Here is a 21,060-nt window from a genome sequence, read left to right as displayed (position 1 = left end):
CGCAGTGAAATCTTCCTATTGTAATGCTGCTTAATGTCAAGACTAGTGACACTCCCTCCAGTCAGTTGGTGGAACAAAAATCCTGTATGGAAACTTTTCTGCCCAGAACTCCTGCATTAGAGATCAGTTCCCTTTATACAACTAAAACGGACTTCTCAAGTGGAAGGATGGGTTTACAACAGAGTACTTTCCCTGCAGTTTGTAAGCAGTATGCCCCTCTGTGGATGGATAACTTTTTTTTTTTAAATAGCTTTCATTCATTGTGAAAAACCCTGTCATGTTTATTGCAATAGGTGTTAGGGCTTGTCCACACTTGAAAACTAATGTGGATTAAGGTAGGGTGTAAATTTTATAGAGCTTTTCCTTAATAACTACGTGTGTACACTTTTACTGGTCTAACCAAAGTAATGACCAACTGGGAAAGGTGGGTTGTAGGACAAAATGAAATCACCTACTGGTATCTCTACTCATTGGGTATGTCTACGCTACGAAATTAGGTCAATTTTATAGAAGTTGATTTTTAGAAATCTGCTTTATACAGTCAATTGCGTATGTCCACACTAAGCGCGTTAAGTCAGCAGAGTGTGTCCTCACTACCATGGCTAGCATCGACTTACGGAGCAGTGCACTCTGGGTAGCTAACCTACAGTTCCCGCAGTCTCTGCCACCCATTGGAATTCTGGGTTACGCTCCCAATGTCTGATGGGGCAAAAACATTGTCGCGGGTGGTTTTGGGTACATGTCATCAGTCGTCCCTCCCTTCGTGAAAGCAACAGCAGACAATCGTTTTGCGCCTTTTTTCCATGCAGACGCCATACCTCGGCAAGCATGGAGCCCGCTCAGCTCACGGTCACTGCTGCTGTTGTGTCCTGGGTGTTGCCGTCAGCAGATGGTGCAGTACGACTGCTAACCGTCGTCATCCACCTCTTCTGCTGCAACTCTGCTCTCCTGGTGCTATGCATCCACCTCGCAGGTCCTCTCTTTGTTCTGTATAAATATCTATTCTCGTGGCATCCATCATCATCCACCACTTCCGCTGCAACTCTGCTTTCCTGCAGACGCCATAGCGTGGCAAGCAGGGAGCCCTCTCAGCTCATTGCTGCTGTTGTGAGCATTGTAAACACCTCACGCATTATCCTGGAGCATATGCAGAACCGGGCTAAGAGACACCAGCACAAGGATGATTTTGATGAGGACATGGACACAGATGTTCCTGAAAGCACGGGCTGTAGCAATTGGGACATCATGGTGGCAGTGGGGCTGGTTGATACAGTGGAACGTCGATTCTGGGCCCGGCAAACAAGCACAGACTGGTGAGACCGCATAGTGTTGCAGGTATGGGATGATTCACAGTGGCTGTGAAACTTTTGCATGCGTAAGGCCACTTTCCTGGAACTCTGAGTTGCTTTCCCCTGCCCTGAAGCGCAGGAATACCAAGATGAGAGCTGCCCTGACAGTTGAGAAGCGAGTGGTGATAGCTCTGTGGAGGCTTGCTATGCGTGACCGGTACCGGTCAGTCGGGAATCAATTTGGAGTGGGCAAATCTACTGTGGGGGCTGCTGTGATCCAAGTAGCCAATGCAATCATTGATGTTCTGTTATCAAGGGTAGTGATTCTGGGAAATGTGCAGGTCATAGTGGATGGCTTTGCTGCAATGGGGTTCCCTAACTGTGGTGGGGCGATAGAATATGCGTTCTATCTTGGCACCGGATCACCTCGCCAACCAGTACGTAAACAGCAAGGGGTACTTCTCAATGGTGCTGCAAGCACTGGTGGATCACAAGGGACATTCACTGACGTCAACGTGGGATGGCCATGAAAGGTGCATGACACTCGCATCTTTAGGAACTCCAGGCTGTTCAAGCAGCTTGAAGGGACTTACTTCCCAGACCAGAAAATTACCACTGGGGATGTTGAAATGCCAGTAGTTATCCTTGGGGACCCAGCCTACCCCTTGCTCTCATGGCTCATGAAGCTGTACACAGGCAGCCTGGACAGTAGTAGTAAGGAGCCGTTCGACTATAGGCTGAGCAAGTGCAGAATGGTGGTAAAATGTGCCTTTGGACATTTAAAAGCTCACTGGTGCAGTTTGCTGACTAGGTCAGACTTCAGCGCAACCAGCATTCCCATTGTTATTGCTGCTTGCTCTGTGCTCCATAATATCTGTGAGAGTAAGGGGGAGACATTTATGGCAGAGTGGGAAGTTGAGGCAAATCGCCTGACGTCCGATTTTGAGAAGCCAGGCACCAGGGTGATAAGAGCACAGCAAGGCATGCTGTGCATTGGAGAGGCTTTGAAAACCAGTTTCATGACTGGCCAGGCTTCGGTGTGACAGCTGTGTGTGTTTCTCTTTGATGCAAACCCACCCCCTTTGTTGATTTTAATTCCCTGTAAGCCAACCACCCTCCCCCCCTCGAAATGAAGTAACTATTGTTTTGAAACCATGCATTCTTCCTGTATTAATTTAAAAGGGGGGGGGGATAACTGACAGGGTAGCCCGAGTGGGATGAGGTGAGGGAGGAGGAGCCACACTACAAATCACTGTTTGAATGACAGCCTTCTTTTGCTTGGGCCATCCACTGGAGTGGAGTGGCTGAGTGCCTGGAGCCTCTTCCATGCATGTCTCTCCTTCCTCCCCCCCCCCCCCCCCCCCCGGGTTCTATTAGGCATCTGGCTGAGGAGGATAGGGAACTTGGGGAGGAGGTCAGGCGGTTGTACAATCGATGCCGCAGGGGTCTGTGCTCTTGTTGGCTTTCCTGCAGCTGCACCAGATGCTTCGTGTCCGTTTGCTTCCCCCATTAGCCTTAGCATCGCCTCCTGCCTCTGCTCTTCGTGCTCACATAATACTTTCATAGCCTCTAACACTGATGTCTCCATGCATTCAACTGTGTCCTATCAGTGCGGGAGGACTGCAGGAGCTTAGAAAACATGTAATCGGGAGTGCTTTTCTTCCCTCCCCCTTCTAATCTGCGATAACCTCAGGGACGGAGGTGGTAGGGGGAGCCTATAAACATTTGCACCTGGTGGGAGATGAAAAGGGAGACTAATATTTAAGATGATTCCTTTCTGAGAACAAAAGGGAGACTCTTTCTTTCACAGTGAATCAAGCAATTCACAGCAGACAGCACATGTGCTTTAGGTACGAGGTCGCATTTTGCCTTTTATATTGAGCGCCTGCCAGTATGGTGACACATCACACATGGCTAGGCAACAGAGTTCGGTTTCCATACAGCCATGGTAAGGCAAAGGGTACACAGGGTTGGCTTCTTATGCATAACATGTGAGAATGATTTCAAACTGCAGCACCATTCTTTCCCATAGCAAGCAATGGGTTGGGCTTCACATTTAAAAAGAGGGGCTGCAGTTTTCGGGTGGATGTGAAGCACACACCTCCTGTGACCCCACTGGGTGGCTATTCTCTGGGATGATCCCTTTTAGCCAAGCGCGAACAGCCCAGCATGAACGGGGTTCTTTTACTGTTCCCTTACAAAAATTCTCCTATTTCAACCAGGTGATCATGAATGATATCACTCTCCTGAGGCTAACAACACAAAGATATAGACCGAATGTTGCCTGAATGCGACCAAAACCCAGAACCATTCGCTGCCATGCATTGTGCTGCAGTGATTCCAGACTACTTTCAGAATACCTCCAGAAGACAGCTTCATAGAAGTGTCCCTGGAGAATTCCCGCTCCATCCCCAGACATGTGAACAGACTTCTCCAGTAGCTGTACTGGCCGCGAATGCATCCCAATTTTTCAAGGCAAATCAAACATTAAACACCATTGCTTTTAAACCCTGTAGTTACAAATGTGCACTCACCAGAGGTGCATTCTCCAGCTTCAGGGTCAGGGATCCCGCCTTGGGAGAGTGTTGGCTCTGGGATGATGAAAAGGTCCTGGCTGCTGGGGAGAACGGATTCACCGCTTGCCTGCTGCGCATTCTTCTCCTCCTCCTCCCGGTTGTGTGAGAGACTCCCCTTGCAGGTGTCCACAGACAGTGGTGGGGTAGTGGTCGGGTCACCTCCTAGAATGGCATGCAGCTGATCATAGAAGCGGCATGTATGGGGCTCTGACCCGGAGCAACCAGTTGCCTCCTTTGTCTTTTGGTAGGCTTGCCTCAGCTCCTTAACTTTCACATGGCACTGCTGTGTGTCCCTGTTGTAGCCTCTCTCCAACATGCCCTGTGAGATTTTGGCAAATATATTTGCATTTCTTCTTTTTGATCAGAGTTCTGCCTGCACAGATGCTTCTCCCCATACAGCAATCAGGTCCAGTGTCTCCCTTTTGGTCCATGCTGGAGCTTGTTTGTGATTCTGTGGGGACTGCATGGTCACCTGTGCTGCTGAGTTCGCCACGCTGACCAAACAGGAAATGAAATTCAGAAGTTCCCAGGCCTTTTCCTGTGTACCTGGTTTGTGAATCGGAGTTCAAAGTGCTGTCCAGAGCGGTCACAATAGAGCACTCTGGGATAGCTCCCGGAGGCCAATACCATCGATTTGCGTCTGCAGTACCCCAAATTCAACTCAGCAAGGTCGATTTTAGCACTGCTCCCCTCAGCGGGGAGGAGTACAGAAGTCTATTTTAAGAGCCCTTTAAGTCGACGGAATGGGGTTGGATGTGTGAACGCATTCATTTTAAAATTGACCTAACGCAGCTAAATTCAACCTACCCCCGTAGTATAGACCTGGCCATTATTTCTTCCTACCTAATGTTTCTTCTAAAAAATGCTCAAACGTGGAAGGAGAAATGAAAGTTGGGCTCATATACATGAGATTTTTATAACTCTTTGGCATTCAAAACAGCTCATTGTAATGATGTATGAGAGCTGGAGTAAGAAGGTAACATGATAAAAATTACTAAGGCTTTGTGTACACTGACAAGTGAAAGGCACAACTTTTTGTCATTCAGAGGTGTTAAAAATGTGCGCACGCATACCCCGAAAGACACAAGTTTTGTCAATGACAAGTGCTGGTGTGAACAGCGATTTATTGGCAGGAGCACTGTCCTGCCAACAACGCTAACGCTGCTTGTTGGGGGTGGAAGTTTTTTGTCACCAGGAGAGCTCTCTCCTGCTGACAAACAGCGGCTACACTGCGTGCCTTTTAGCCGCGTAGCTGTAGGAATGCAGCTGTGTCGCTAAAAGCTGCATAGTGTTGACATAGCCTAAGTTGTTTGAGACACTAGGTGGCTGAGAATATCTTCTATTGGACCAAGTTATGTTGGGGAAAAAGACAGATCTCAAGCTCCACTGTGCTCTTCTTCAGGTTTGGGAGAAGTAATCAGAGTCGCAGCTAAACACAAGGTGGGACTGATTGTTAAGTGTAGGATTTAACACATTGCAAAATGAAGTGGCCATTAATACCTCTACTTAAAGTGGGCTAGGGGTTACAGATTGTTGTAAAGAGATGTAGAATTGTAGGACTGCAAGGGACCTCGAGAGGTCATCCAATCCCCTGCACTCAAGGCAGGACCAAGTACAGTAACTCTTCACTTAAGTCATCCTGGCTAACGTTGTTACGTCGCTGATCTATTAGGGAACATGCTCATTTAAAGTTGCACAATGCTCCCTTATAATGTTTGGCAGCCGCCTGCTTTGTCCACTGCTTGCAGAAAGAGCAGCCCGTTGCAGCTAGCTGGTGGGGGCTCCCCATCAGCTCCCCACTCCCTTAAGTTCCCTGTGCAGCAACCCCCCCAGCAGGCTATCAATTGCAGCAGTTCAGCTGTCCCTCCCCCCACTGCCATGTGCTGCTCCTGCGCTCTGCCTTGGAGCTGCTCCCAGCCTCCTGCTTGCTATGTGGGGTGGGGGGGAAAGAGGGGGATTAATATCAGGGTGTCCCCCTGCTCCTGCCACCCGCTTACCCTATCTCCATAGAGTTGGGGGGAACACAACAGGGCTCAGGACGGAGGGAGCTTGGAGGCAGCAGCTGCTGTCTCAACTTGCTGATCTACTTAAAAAGGCAGCGTACTTAGAGTGGGGTCAGCATACTTAAGGGGCAATGCGCATCTCTTTTTCTGTCTGCCATGCTGTCTCCCCTCCCTCCATTCATGCTGCCTTGTAGTGTATGAGGCTACTTTAACAACAGTGTGTTAACTCTTGAGGGCTCAGCTGAGTTCTACTTCATCATTTAGCAGTAAGGCATTCCCTGGGAAATATCCCACCTTCTGACTCCTTCACCTCAACCAAGCTTCACAATCATCATTGCTGTGTACAGTATTAAATTGCTTGTTTAAAACTTATAATATAGTCTTTTGTCTGGTGAAAAAACTTTCCCGGGAATCTAACCCCTCCCTCCACATTTACAGTAATTCTTGTAGGGAAATTGGATTTGCTTAACATCGCTTCATTTAAAAATCACGTTTTTCAGGAACATAACTACAACATTAAGTGAGGAGTTACTGTAGTGTAGACCATCCCTGACAAGTGTTTGGAGATTTTTTTAAGAGCAGGTTAGATGATAAGAGATGGTGTAATTTCAGTGTTTAACTACCCTTAGTTAGGAAGTTTTTCTTAATGTCCAACCTAAACCACCCTTGCTGCAATTTAAGCCCATTGCTTGTCCTATCCTCAGATTAAGGAGCACAATTTTTCTCCATCCTCCTTGTGGCAACCTTTAATGTACTTGAAAACTGTTGGGAACTAGAAAGCACTTTCTTTCCTTTTTAATCATTTCTGATTTTAGTCATTTCTAACTTTTATGCCTCATTGCTGATACTCAAAATCTATCTTTTTATAGTTAATAAACGTGTTGTATCTAATCTAGCATGTTTAAGTTGAAATGTCTAGGTAACACCATTTAAGGTGGCAAGTTGTGCGTATATTATTCCCTTAAGGAATAATGGACTTCATATATTTGGACTGCCCAAGAGAAGCTGGGCATATAAGACATACATTTTTCCTGGAAAAGCCAGGCCTGGGAGAGTGTTAGTCACCCTGCAGTATAACCATGGCTGGTGAGAGGAAGGATGAGACTGGCAGGCTGGGGTTACACAAACACATCTGGGAGTGACCTGCATACTGGCAAGCGGTATGTCACAATGCAAACTTGCCCATATTAGTTATATTAAGAGAATATTACAAGTTATAACTCAACCATTCTGGCAGCTAAAATGGTCTGTTTTAATGAAGTGCATTATTTGGGTTATGTTATGGTCTTGGCTGTTACTTAAGATGATTGCATTTTTTTAATATTCTAGGTAAAATATTAGTGGGCTCTTCCGTTGGATTTTTGGCTCTTTCAGTGCCACAGGATAATGGTGACTGATTTTATTCTCAGATCCCAAGGTAGAGTTCAGACTTGAGAAGAGAGAACCACTGAAGGCCAAGACAAAGACTCCAGTAACACTCAAACAAAGAAGAGTTGTTGAACATAATCAGGTATCTTTATTTTAATAGCATTTTCTTACCAACTTGTAATTGTAATTGAGTATACTCGCAGTAGCTGAATTTTTCATATTGCACTTGACTAATATTAGCATATGGTTAATATTTTAAGTGGGCTAATCTGTTTATCACAAGTTTTCCAGGAATCGTGCGGTAATTAAACACAACCCAAGTTTTAGCTAATCCTGGAGCTATTTTTTAATATTTTTGCCTACTCAGAAACAGTTAAGATTAGCAGCTATATTCTGCTAAAGTTAGCTTTTGCTTTTTTTCTATGATATTGTAGGCAGCACTGCTGTAGTTAGTATTGCATAACACTTTCCAATATAAAACCATTTTCAGTGACTTATAAATTTGCCAAATTATTGAAATTTCCTTGCTGAATGTCTCCAAGAAACATTTTTGGAACCTTCAGCAAAATCAGCTCCGTAAAGTTCTCTCAGAACAAAGTTGGGGAAAGTAATTGTTTGCTTAATTAAAATATCCTGGTATCTGTTTGAGAGGCTTTAGTGCCTCTGTGCTTTAGAGTGAGGACTTAAAAGTGGTGGGGAGGTTATCCTAAGAGAAGAACATATTATGTGGGGGAAAAGGCTTCAGTTGTATGGTCACATACTATCAATGCATCCACATATAGGCACTTATTAACGTTTGAGTGCCTCACTTTGAAATGCTAATACGCTCTAGCTTGCTTAATGAAGGCTTTTTTGTTTGGGTTTTAGGGTGTGTAGATTGTTGTTGTTTTTTTAAAAAAAAATGAAATTGATCATGTGGACTTCAGGAGTTTGATTTGTCAAATACCTGTAGCTAATCAACCCTTGTGAAATTAGCATATCAATGTGAATATCCTTTTGTCCAGATTAGTGTATTTCATCCGGTGATCCAGTTTTGGCTGGTGGTAGTGCCCTGACCAACATTTCTTTTTGCTGAAGAAAAGTAGTGGAATCCTTGTGGAGCAAGTATTTGAGTAACTGGCTTTTGCAGAACTTCGCAATGATCTGTGCTGTGTTGGTGAGGGTGGTCCAGCAGTATGAGGGGACAAAATAGAAACATTTCTTTTAAAATGGTGTTTTAGCCACTGATACTAGTGCACACTGCTCTGAATCTTTCCTTTCTCTGGAATTTGTCACCAGTGGCTGTCTTAGAAATGGTGAACTCTTACTAATTTTGTCTGATATCTTTTTGAAACAGACATCCAAGTACCACTTTAATTTTGTCTGGGTTGGGGCATGCATAGACATATGATAATGTAACTTATTGTCACAACTGTTCCAGTTCACTTTGATGGGAATCAAAATCAAGGAGTCATACTGAAACACTTCTGCTCTTTCAGTTGAAGCAAAAATTCAAAATTGTTGACTGCACAATACTATTTTAAAGGATATTTAAACACTTAATCAGCCAAGAATCCTTTTTAAATGAATACTTTGAGTTAGATTCCTAAACAAGATGCCTGATATCCCTCCCACCTCTTCCTCCCGTTGCCCCCGCCCGTCCCCGTTTTCTCCCCCCCCCCCCCCAATTGATGCTTTTCCAGCAGCTCCCACTGATTTCAATATGACAGAGATGTTGACATGTCCAAATATCTTGAAAAATCAGGCCTCTATCCTGGAGCATGCATATGTTTGTCTTTTTTTCAAGAGCGAGCACGCTGACATCTCGGTCATGTTGAAATCAGTGGCATCCTGTCTAAGAACCATAATGAGAAACAAAGTTAAGACCAAGTGTTGTGAAGTCTTTAATAAAATATACATTAAGGCAATATGTGCCCCTTGAATGGACCCACTTGGCAAAATAAACATGCCTGTACTCCAAACAAACCCCTTCTCTCCCAGGACCCCAAGAGATCAAATAGACCTTGCAGTGTCACCTGAATGTCTTTAATCTTAGCAGTTTGTCAGACCAACAGGAGAAATATATCTGAGAATACACCCTCAGAACAACCTGCTTTCACAACCTCCTAGATTAAACAAATGGGTGTTAATTTGACTTTCTTGCCTGATCACTTGAAATATCTAGGACCCCAGACTAAGTATTTATTTCAAATGTATCTGGTCTGCCAAAATAGTACTCCACTTTAGTTATGGAAGTACAAAGGTTTACTGTCAGTAGCTTCTTTTATAATATATCAGTGCAGATTTCAGACTCAGTGATGTACAATTAAGTATCTCTGAGATGGTTTTATAGCGTGTGTGGATTTTTCCTGAAAATATCCATGACTGAGTGTTAATTCAGCTGGTATCTTATCCAATTCACCAGGTTGATTCAATGCGAATAGTAAAACTCTTCATACAAATTTTTCAAAATGATGAATATTTACTGATTCAAACCATCATAACCCTCTCTTTAGGTAGGCTGACCTGGACCCATTAATATTCTTTTAAAATCTAGTAAATGGAAATGCTAAATGCCCATAGTAGAAGCTGAAAGTACTTTGAGTGGTTAAAGCTGCAAACGATATAATTTAAAACCTGTAACAGGCAAAGATTTATGAATGAACTTCAGTAAAGTACAGTAAACTTTCAAAATTATCCTTGTTTTTTAGGAAAGGAAATAATCCAAAATTTGTGGGGGGGGGGAAGGGAGATGGTTATTTTGAGAAGAGTTTTCTTACAATTTAAAGAAATATTGCCAACACTTTAGGCTCAGAAACTTAGGATCTAGTGGGAAGTGACGTTTGTTTTCTCAAAATCCAATTAAAAATTCACCACTTAGTAACTGAAAAATTTAGGAGACTATAACTTGTCTCACCTAAATAAAAACTTGTACTCCTTCTCCTGGATTTGTAGCAACAATAAACAAGCAATCTTTAAACTGTGCAGAGAATCCTGCTATTTGACTTCTAGCTATATTAGTTACTTGATTGGAGGATACTCTTTACTGGAAACAGACACTAGATAATTTTATCTTCCAGCCTGCTTTGTTAAAATCTTGCAAAACATGAAAGTGTTCTGTGACCTGATCTTGTGTCAATGGGATCTCCTACGACAGAAAGGAGGATCCACCATTTCTTGTGTGATTTTTCAGGGCCCCACTTGTAACTTTCTATGGATTTTGGGGGTAATCTTAATCTGAGGTGGTTAGCTCTTCCTGAAACATCAGAGAAAAAACAATCTTCTAAATGATAACAGCAAACTACCAAACTTCCTGAATTTATTTATTCCTTTTAAAAAAAAGAAAAGGAAAACATGCACATTGCATTTGTTTTGCTACTGGCTTCAGATTATTAGCTTGCTTTTTTACTAGTGTAAACTTCTTTCCCTCAAAAAATAGTTTGTTTTTTTAAATACAGTGGTAACTCTCTGGTTTCCTACTGTTCAATATTGGCTATTTTATGGATTTGGGATTTTTAATCGTGTTTCAAGTTGCCAGTGTAAAACTGCAGCTTTTATGCTGCTTCTGTAGATTTGGGGTCTTTCCTCACTCCCTGAGACTTAACCTGAAGAGTGTGTTCGCAGTTACTTAAACCCACAATACTATTATTACTGTGGTGAATGACCTCTTTCCTCCAGTGCCCCCATTGCAGAACTCATAAGTTAAATCTTATTCTAATACTAGTATGACATTTGTTTTTTAGTATCCAATGGACTGGTTTAGGTTTGATTAATTATGTCTCAAGTCTTAGTCATAAGGAATGGGCAAAGCTTAATTTATGGATATAACACTTGTTACAGTTATGGGGGAGACTTTCAAAAGCACAAATGGTAGTTAGGCAAACAATTTCTGATGAATTTCAAACTGCTGTATGTGTCTTTTGGAAATCTCCCCATCTTGTGTTCAGAGGAGCTAAAATTGCATCTGAGAAAAGGGTTTTGGTAACACCTGTTTCCACAAATGCCCAAGAGGTTTGTTTTTTATTTATGCAGACAAGATATCTGGGTTAAATGTAAAATGGCATATCCGCTCATCAGTGGTTCTTATCCAGGCTCAAGCCAGAGATCAGGTTTTAGCCAGTGGTGATGTAAACCATTTATACTCTACACTTACTGGAGATGGTAGCTCTCACTTTTTTCTGATAGTCATTATACATTGCCTGTTCAACTCCATATAAATAGGAATCCTCTTAAGGGTAGTGTTGAGTACTATCCCTTGATATCCAATATTGCAGTATTCTAAAAAGCAAGATATTTGGAAAGCAAGTGTGCTACACACATACATCTGGAATATGCATGCTTCTGTGCCTTTTAGTTATGGACACTTCAGTGTTGGGACATGGCTTTTATATGCTTGCTAATGTATTTGATGCTTGAATAGAACTATTCTCAAGATGGAGTTACTGAGGCTATCTGGACAAGTGGATCTTCAAAAAGTGGACCTCTTCAGGCAGTTTCTAGGGAGTCTACAAGAGTATCAAGAAGAACACCAAGGAAAAGGGTGATGAGGCTTATTGCAATCTAGACTCGTTTTACTTTTTCCTGAGATTGTCAGGGCCCTAGAGACTATTTTTTACACTCACTGTTTTTGTTTTGTTTTTTTTAAACAAACAGGTGGAAACTACAGCACAGTTGCCTGTAGATGATGCAGTAATGTCAGAGGGTACTCCCATAGCTGAAACTATAGTGGCTTCAAGCAACGAGACCCTAGTAAATATATCTAATAAATTATACAAGTGGTATCCTTCTGTAATGTACCTTTTTAACTTACACTAGAAAGCATTTTCAGTTTAAACAAATCTAACTCTACTTGATAGCCCCCCAATACTTAATGTATTTTTACTTTCTATCAGATATGCATTCCTCTCCATTTTATCAGTCTTATATGAGCATATGTTCTTACACCATTCCCTGAAGCCTCCTGCGGCTGGCCTGGTCTGAGCCTGTATGATAGTTCCTATCTTCTTAAAAGTGGAAGGTTGGGGAACTTCAGTACCACAACCTTCATGGAGGGTCCATTTTATTTAACATGTGCAACAAACCTGCCTTGAGTGTTTGTGAGCTTCTGTCACTAAACCGCTTTAAGAAAAAAATACTGAAACTATGTCACTAATGTATTTAGAACGTTCTTCCAAAGTAGCTCCTCTTAAATCCTTTTTTTTCCTCTGAGTGATAACTTTTAGTACCCAAATGTTTAACACAGATTTTGTCTTATTTTTGTTTTTCTGTTGTATTTTGGTTAATTGAGTCTGAACAATTTGAATCTCAGCAGGTTGTCAATAGGGTGCCTGGAAATTTCAAGCATGCAGCTCCTACACTGTCAATCAGTGAATTCTCAGACTTGCCCAGAAGAACACCAAAGAAACCATTGATGACAGCTGAAGTAAATGAATTAAAATTTAGATTATCATTATTCTTTCTGGATAGAGTTCTTATATTTATTTTATTTATTTATGCATTCCTGCAGAAGTGGGAATGAGGGTGTACTTCTCTAAGAGGTGGTATGAGGATATTCAGATCACACTAGCATTGTACCATGGCTTGACTGATGAATGTTAAGGTTTAAAAGTTTTGCCAGTAAAACACCTGTTTAGTTTTGAGCCATTCTGCATTTCTGGGGTCATGTTTGCAGTTTTTGTGCTGCTTCTGTCATCAGTGTAGCATGTTGCTTTTTTTGTACAATTCCTTGTCAAGTCAGTTGAATAGAGAGTACATGACTCTTGAATTTTGAAAAATTGATCCAAGTCTGTGGCTTAATTTCCAGCATCAAATAGCAGGATTATTTTAAACCAAAAGCCTCCAAGGTAACATTACTGGAGTAGATCTGCCTCTTCTTTAATAGCTAAAATGCCCCTACTTCTACAGTGTTTGACTATATTATCTCTGGAAACCTTTTATATACTAAAAATTTTAGACCTGATATTGTATGCTATTCTGCAGCATTATTTTCCTAATAGAAATCAGTAGAATTTATCACTTTTGCATTGCTCATTTTGAATAAAACTCATCCTTAAAAATAGGTAAGAAATGTTTAATTAAAAACTAGTGTCCACATCTTCATGTAATGTGTAATGGGCTACCTTATTTGCATACAGAGATGATCTGACACCATGTTGGTAACTGAGCAGATACCCATTAAATTTATTAAAAACGAGTGCTTTACTGTCTCAATCCCAATAAGCCTGTGAAGTCAGTGTTTTGCTATATTGCAGCACTTTCACTTACCACAGCAAGAGGAAACAGGTCGTCCTCATAAACATGCTGTTAACATTGGTCACACACAATCCAGTGATCTGCTCAACACAGCCATGATAGAGGTGATGACTAGTCCCTTTTGATCATCTGTATTGTTGTCTGATTGGTGTATAAGTACTGCATAAGTAACAACAAAGTATTCTTCATGTTGAAGGAAACTGAGGACAACGCTGAATGCATCTGGACTCCAAAAATCACTAGACAGCTGCCAGTAACAAAGCTTAAACCAACAATTAAAATCCAGGAAAGACTTCTTAAAATTCACTGGGTGAACCAAATTCTCCCTTTCAAATCACCTAGGGTTATGGTTGCTCTAAATATCTATACTAGAGGAAAAAAGCTATTGAGTTTGGTAAGGTTTATAATTGTTCTATTTGTTCCTATAGGTGGTGGAGAAAACACTAGCAGAAGAACGAAGAGTAGAAAGAGATATTCTTAAGGAAATGTTCCCATATGAAGTATCCACACCTACAGGAATTAGGTACAATTAAAGTATTTTATGTTTTACTCAATTTTGATAAAAACGTTGAGGAGACATGGACTCCTCGTTTTTGCTGATACAGACTAACATGGTTACCCCTCTAAACCTGTCAATTTTGATAGAACAAAGACCTTTTTTTCTGGGTGTAATTAGGTTGTATTGCTAGGAAATCTCTAAGAATTAATCTGTGCTTTGTGGCTCAACCTCACAGCACACCATAGAGCTAGGTGGCACGCCTTTCTGCATATAACTGTGTTTAAAATTAACTTATCCCATTAGAACTAAAACTGAATTTACCTGGGCTAACAAGAGTTTGCTCTAGTGTCACAAACGTTATTGAAATGTGATGTGATTTAGGCTTCAGATACTAAAAGTAAATAAGTCTCTTTTATAAATGGAATTAATTCAGATAAGGAATCTTCTTTGTAAAATTACACAGATTCATAGATATTTAGGTCAGAAGGGACCATTATGATCATCTAGTCCTGACCTCCTGCACAACGCAGACCACAGAATTTCACCCACCACTCCTGCAAAAAACCTCACACCTATATCTGTGCTACTGAAGTCCTCAAATCGTAGTTTAAAGACTTCAAGGAGCAGAGAATCCTCCAGCAAGTGACCCATGCTACAGAGGAAGGCGAAAAACCTCCAGGGCCTCTTCCAATCTGCCCTGGAGGAAAATTCCTTCCCGACCCCAAATATGGCAATCAGCTGAACCCTGAGCATATGGGCAAGATTCATCAGCCAGATACTACAGAAAATTCTTTCCTGGGTAACTCCGGATCCCACCCTATCTAATATCTCATCACAGGCCATTGGGCCTATTTACCATGAATATTTAATTACCAAATCCATGTTATCCCATCATACCATCTCCTCCATAAACTTATTGAATTTAATCTTAAAGCCAGATAGATCTTTTGCCCCCACTGCTCCCTTTGGAAGGCTGTTCCAAAACTTCACTCCTCTTACGGTTAGAAACCTTCATCTAATTTCAAGTCTAAACTTCCCAATGATCAGTTTATATCCATTTGCTCTTGTGTCCACATTGGTACTGAGCTTAAATAATTCCTCTCCCTCTCTGGTATTTATCCCTCTGATATATTTATAGAGAGCAATCATATCTCCCCTCAACCTTCTTTTAGTTAGGCTAAACAAGCCGAGCTCCTTGAGTCTCCTTTCATAAGACAAGTTTTCCATTCCTCGGATCATCCTAGTAGCCTTCTCTGTACCTGTTCCAGTTTGAATTCATCCTTCTTAAACATGGGAGACCAGAACTGCACACAGTATTCCAGGTGAGGTCTCACTAGTGCCTTGTATAACAGTACTTATCCTCCTTATCCCTACTGGAAATACCTCTCCTGATGCATCCCAAGACCGCATTAGCTTTTTTCACAGCCATATCACGTTGGCAGCTCATAGTCATCTTATGATCAACCAATACTCCAAGGTCCTTTTCCTCCCCGTTACTTCAAATTGATGCATCCCTAGCTTATAACTAAAATTCTTATTAATCCCTAAATGCATGACCTTACACTTCTCACTATTAAATTTCATCCTATTACTATTACTCCAGTTTACAAGGTCATCCAGATCCTCCTGTAGGCTATCCCTGTCCTTCTCTAAATTGACAATACCTCCCAGCTTTGTATCATCCGCAAACTTTATTAGCACACTCCCACTTTTTGTGCCAAGGTCAGTAATAAAAAGATTAAATAAGATTTGGTCCCAAAACCGATCCTTGAGGAACTCCACTGGTAACCTCCCTCCAGCGTGACAGTTCACCTTTCAGTAGGACCCGTTGTAGTCTCCCCTTTAACCAATTCCTTATCCACCTTTCAATTTTCCTATTGATCCCCATCTTACCCAATTTAACTAATAATTCCCCATGTGTCATGGTATCAAATGCCTTACTAAAATCTAGGTAAATTAGATCCACTGCGTTTCCTTTGTCTAAAAAATCTGTTACTTTCTCAAAGAAGGAGATCAGGTTCGTTTGGCACGATCTACCTTTTTAAAAACCATGTTGTATTTTGTCCCATTTACCATTGACTTCAATGTCCTTAACTACTTTCTCCCTCAAAATTTTTTCCAAGACCTTGCGTACTACAGATGTCAAACTAACATCTAGATTAAACCAGTTTAATTTCTTCTGAAATGAAGTCCAGTATTCCACAATGGGATTTTAAATAATAAAAATGGTAAAACTTTAAAAACTTATTTGAGGCTAAAAATATCCTGTTAGCTTGTGTTCCAGGCAGAAGGATATGCACGAATCCAGGACACATTTTTTAAAAGTACTGCTTCAGCAGAGCACTGAATTCTGTAGCCATAATCAGCTTAATGGTCCATATAGAGACCAGACACTGGACTGACATTGGTCAGTACCAGCTGCTTCAAAGGAAAGTGTCCAAAAAAAATTTATATAAAATTATGGAATAACTTGTCCATAACTTCCCTTTGTTTTTTCTAATCTTCTTCAATTAGTGATTGCCTAATGCACTGAAGCATGAAGCATATAGGCATGCTGTCTAATGTAACTAGATGTTCTTATCTGTATAGAACTTCCGGTCCTAAATCGTACTGTAACTCTTTTTTTTTTTTTTTTTTTTTTTTTTTTTAAGCTTTTGGCCACAATATCTTGAGACAGAGTTCCCTGAGTCAATAGGTGTTGTGTTAAAAGGGATTTCACTTTAAAAGTATGTTGCCTTTTGAATTCCATTAAATCTCCTTTTCTCCTTGTATAATGTAGGAAGGTAGAAAGAAACGACTGACTTGAATTCTTCTCCATACCATTCATTATTTTTCATTCTCCATCATATGCCTCTGATTTATCTTCTAAACTAAGTAACCCCAGTTTCTTTCGAGATTCAACATACCGAAGGCTTTGTATGTTTCCTGATTCCTATAATTTATTTGTGAAACCTCCTGAAATTTCTGCTAAATCTTTGAGATAGAATGAGCAGACATTAAGTACAGTATTCAGTGTATCACTGACTTTTTTTAATATACTCTCTCATTCTTGTGCATCCAAACACTTTGTTTTTGATTGCTGCTACAAAGTGAGAATTCTTGTTCTCAGCTTGTCCAACAGTAACACGTAAAGCCTAGAGCCCTATTGTGGTAGTAATCTTACAAACACATAACAAAGGTGGTCTGTGCCTAGGAGCTCTTTATAAATAGACAACAGTGGCAACTGCACAGACTGAAAGTGTAAGATGATGAGATCAGAGTAACAGGCTTTCATTGAGCTACCTACATTGATGCCTATGTCTTTTCTTTAAAGAATGGTTGTACAGGAAAAGCTTTGTTATCCAGCATGTTGGGGGGAAATAGGAGGTCCCGGTTAGTCAAAAATTCCAGTTAACTAAGAGTTATACTTATCAATGGAGGGAGGGAGTTTAGGTGTGGGAGGGGGCTCAAGGATGGGGGAAGGGGTATGGGCTCTGAGAGGGAATTTGGGTGCAGGAGGGGGCTTGGGGCGCTGGATCTGGCAGCTCTCACCTTGGGCAGCTCCCTGCAAGTGGCGATGTGTCCCTGCTGCTCCTAGGTGGAGGCATGGCCAGGTGTCTCTGCGCACTGCCTCTGCCCACAGATGCTGCCCCCGCAGTTCCCATTGGCCACGGTTCCTGGCCAATGGGAACAGCGGAGCCAGCAAATGGAGCGAGATAGGGGCAGCGCACGGAGCCCTCATGGCCGTTGCTCCATCTAGGAGCAGCAGGGACATGTTGCTGCTTGCGAGGAGCCAGGTAGGGAGCCTGCTGGCCCTGCACCAACTAGACTTTTAATGGAGATATCAGAAATGCCAGTTTCTAGAGCTTTACAGTTGGTGAAGTGCTGGATAACACAGCTTTTACTGTAGTTCATTGAAATGAAGTGTTGAGTATTCACTGCTGGTATGCAGGAAGCACTGACGTTACTGGAATTTAAAATGTCCCAACAGAGACCATTTTTAAACATTGCATGCCTCAGAAGCACATACATTCTAATAGTTAAGAAATTATATCCGTGAATGTCTGCCCCATGTCCCTAAAATCAGGGACTTCCTCTTTATCAGTATGGACCCCTGTCTGCTTGCTGTGGTACCATTGTAGGGCAAGGAGAGTAGTCCCTCCCAAAGCAGCTTTTCCTCTTCTTTGCACTGCTGGTTTGACTAACTCCACCTCTTTACTTCTTCGTCCTTCCCTGAGGAAGGACAACAATGAGAGCTAAGACCTCAAGGCACAAAGAACTTTGGTAAAGTAGAGAGGACACTAATCACTAACAACTTTTTTTTTCCAACATCTGGAGCCTCATCCAGTCCACCTTGGCAAGCATTCTGTGTAATTGAAATTAATATATTTGAAAATGTAGAAAATATCCAAAAATATTTAAATATTCTATTATTGTTTAACCATGCCATTAAAACACCGATTAATTGCAATTAATATTTTTTTCATTGTTTGACAGCCCTGCTTGATACCTAAGTCTGGCTATTTGTGTATCCCATCAATCTTTCTGCATATAGGGTTGAAAGACACTCTTCACCAGTGATGGGAAAGAAAAAGTAAAATGTGAACTGTATGCTTGAAAGCTTACCCAGGGGCAGTAGTGAAATCTGTCCTTAACCTCTTAAAACAGAGTATCTGGTGTGCATTTTGATCCTTAACAGATCCTTAATCCATTTAAACTAAAACTTTTTTTTATGTACTTCAGATTGCTCGCTTAAACATGTGACAAATTATTCTTTTTAATTAACAGTGCTAGCTGCCGCAGACCAATCAAAGGAGCTGCTGGCCGACCTATAGAGCTCAGTGACTTCAGAATGGAGGAAAGCTTTTCATCTAAATATATTCCAAAATATGTTCCCTCAGCAGATGACAAACCAGAGAAACCAACAACAAAAAAACGCTCCATTCCCATGTGGATAAAGATTCTGCTGTTTGTTGTTGTGTCAGTGTTCTTGTTTGTGGTTTATCAATCTATGGAAACCAACCAAGGAAATCCTTTTTCTAAGTATCTTGGTGTCTCTGAGGCAGATATCCCAGCTAATTGATCATCTCCTATGGCACACCCAACTTGGTCTCCGTTTTTTTTAATTGTAGAAAAAAAACTCTTCTTCCCTACTGTCGTCGCAAGGACTGCTTACAAATGTGATTGCAACTTGACAAATTTGAATAATGAAGCATAAATAAACAAGACAGTATAAATGGACATCAGTAACTTTTTCTGGACTAGTAGGAGATAACTTTGTGCCATATGAGTAACATTTTTTAGATCTCTGGGACTTTTTGTAGTTATTTTTTAATGTGGACATCTTTAAATTCATTTTTGAGAAACTGTATATTTGTTTTTGCAAACTTGGATGCTGAGAAGGGCAAAAATGTAGTAAAATATGAAGCTGTGTTTAAATGCTTTGACTACGTACAGAAAAGAGGTTATACTTTTTTTCTCTACTACACAATGTAGGGGTGAGGAAGGAGGAGATGATATTAACCTGACAAAAGGAAATGCATTCTTGGATGCATTTTATTGTAATTGTTCAGCTGAATTTGATATATTGTAGCTTGTAGGGAAAGTCTGGCAATAAACTCTTCTGTAATACTGTAACTTTTTAGTAAATGTAACTTTAACCCTGCTGTAGACAGTTCTGTAAGGTCTTAGTAACGTTAGTAACTCCACCTAAGAATAACATCAGGTTTTTTTAATTGTAACCCTTAATTTTAGTGCTTAATATTGTTGTAGGAACCTAATAATTACAGATCTAATTGGCAACAGATCTGTCTTTATAGAGGAACTTATTTATTAGTAATATGTGTGAAAATAAAATTTGCATCAAATATAATTTGCTACCAAAATATTCTTTGAATCCGTTTTTTGTTGTTTATTGAAGGACTCAAAGTCTAAAGCACTGTGCTACATCTTAAATTTTTCACCAGCATGATTCAGACTGCAGATAAAATTACTGCAGGGCTATGTTCTTCAAACATAATTTGTCAAGTCTTTCCCACGCAGCTTAAGATGATACTCCTTGCAGATGTTCATGTAAAAATGCATTGCTTCTATACTCCTCTTGGATACTCCCTATATCATGAAGTTTCATGTTTGATGTGAAGAGGGCATTGTTATGCTTTGACTTTTAATTTAGGTTAAAATTACTCATCTTGGATTCAGTTAATTATTTTCTTTTTTCAGTGGAAATAGGTCTAAACATTCTAAATTCCATAACCTAGCTACAGGCAACTGATTTTTTACACAACCAGTGAAGTCTGAAATACAAATAGAATATAAAGTGAATGTATAAAATTGGTGCACTTAAGTCTGCAACATATTGCATATTCTATATAAAATTACCATTGTAACCTTATAAAAGTGGTACTTTCTCTTTTTTAAAAAAACTTAGATATAAATTAATATAGTCATATCTTTTTTTACTTGATACAGTGTAATATTTAGTTGCTCTTATGGAAACTCTTACTTGCTATGTACTTGAGGCAACTTTTACTTCTATTTGGTAGCAAAGCAATAGCCTTTTGTCTAAATGCTTTAATTCTTTTAATTTTTGATTTTAATCAAATAATAAAACTTGTGTTCATCCTCTAAAAAACTGTAACAGAAAACATTAATTTTTTTGGTGTCAAAATGTGGAAAAAATAAAGATGCAATGTGTACTTTAGTGCTTATTTTCATAAAACTGAAATCAGTTACTTTTAACGTGCTCTCTTGTTGTATTGCTAGAACGTATTCTATATGAAGGGCTTTGCTTTTGCTTCTGATCTAAAATGTGTAGAAATATATAACATTCTAAAGCCCTCTGCCACTGAAGTAAAAAATTTTAAACATTCCCAGAATAAAATCTCTGTCAATGATTATTACACAGTGAATCCAGTTCCCTCTTTGTTTTGGGAAAATGTCTTATTTACAGTAAGTCTAAATTGAGCCTGTTTTTTCTCTACTTATATGTACCAAGATGGGCTCCATTTTTGCTTTTACTGAACCAAGAGGTTTAACTTGCTTCACTTGCTGTGGGACAGAAAATCTATTACAGAATGGTATAGCGTTACCCAAAAAAAAAGTACTGTGTATTG

At 40.5% G+C, this 21,060-nt stretch overlaps 1 protein-coding gene across 4 annotated transcripts in view; it reads left to right on the top strand.

Moving 5' to 3' along the window:
• TMPO (thymopoietin) overlaps positions 1–20,515 on the top strand; it is a 46,993-nt gene extending 26,478 nt beyond the window's left edge. Inside the window, exons 4-9 of one of the 4 annotated variants that reach the window (XM_084616736.1) lie at positions 7,278–7,378; positions 11,636–11,755; positions 11,869–11,964; positions 12,527–12,637; positions 13,896–13,990; positions 18,734–20,507. In XM_084616736.1, coding sequence (XP_084472862.1) covers positions 7,278–7,378; positions 11,636–11,755; positions 11,869–11,964; positions 12,527–12,637; positions 13,896–13,990; positions 18,734–19,028 — 818 coding nt within the window. In that variant the 3' untranslated portion in view covers positions 19,029–20,507. Of the gene's footprint in view, positions 1–7,277; positions 7,379–11,635; positions 11,756–11,868; positions 11,965–12,523; positions 12,638–13,895; positions 13,991–18,733 lie in introns of all 4 variants that reach the window. The other 3 variants (XM_084616735.1, XM_084616737.1, XM_084616738.1) reach the window with 3 other exon arrangements.
• The last annotated feature ends 545 nt before the right edge of the window (positions 20,516–21,060 follow it).

The sequence above is a fragment of the Lepidochelys olivacea genome (genome assembly GCF_965140295.1).
Source record: "Lepidochelys olivacea isolate rLepOli2 genome assembly, chromosome: 1".
Classification (NCBI taxonomy): Eukaryota; Metazoa; Chordata; order Testudines; family Cheloniidae; genus Lepidochelys; species Lepidochelys olivacea.
This window is presented reverse-complemented; position numbering and strand designations above follow the sequence as displayed.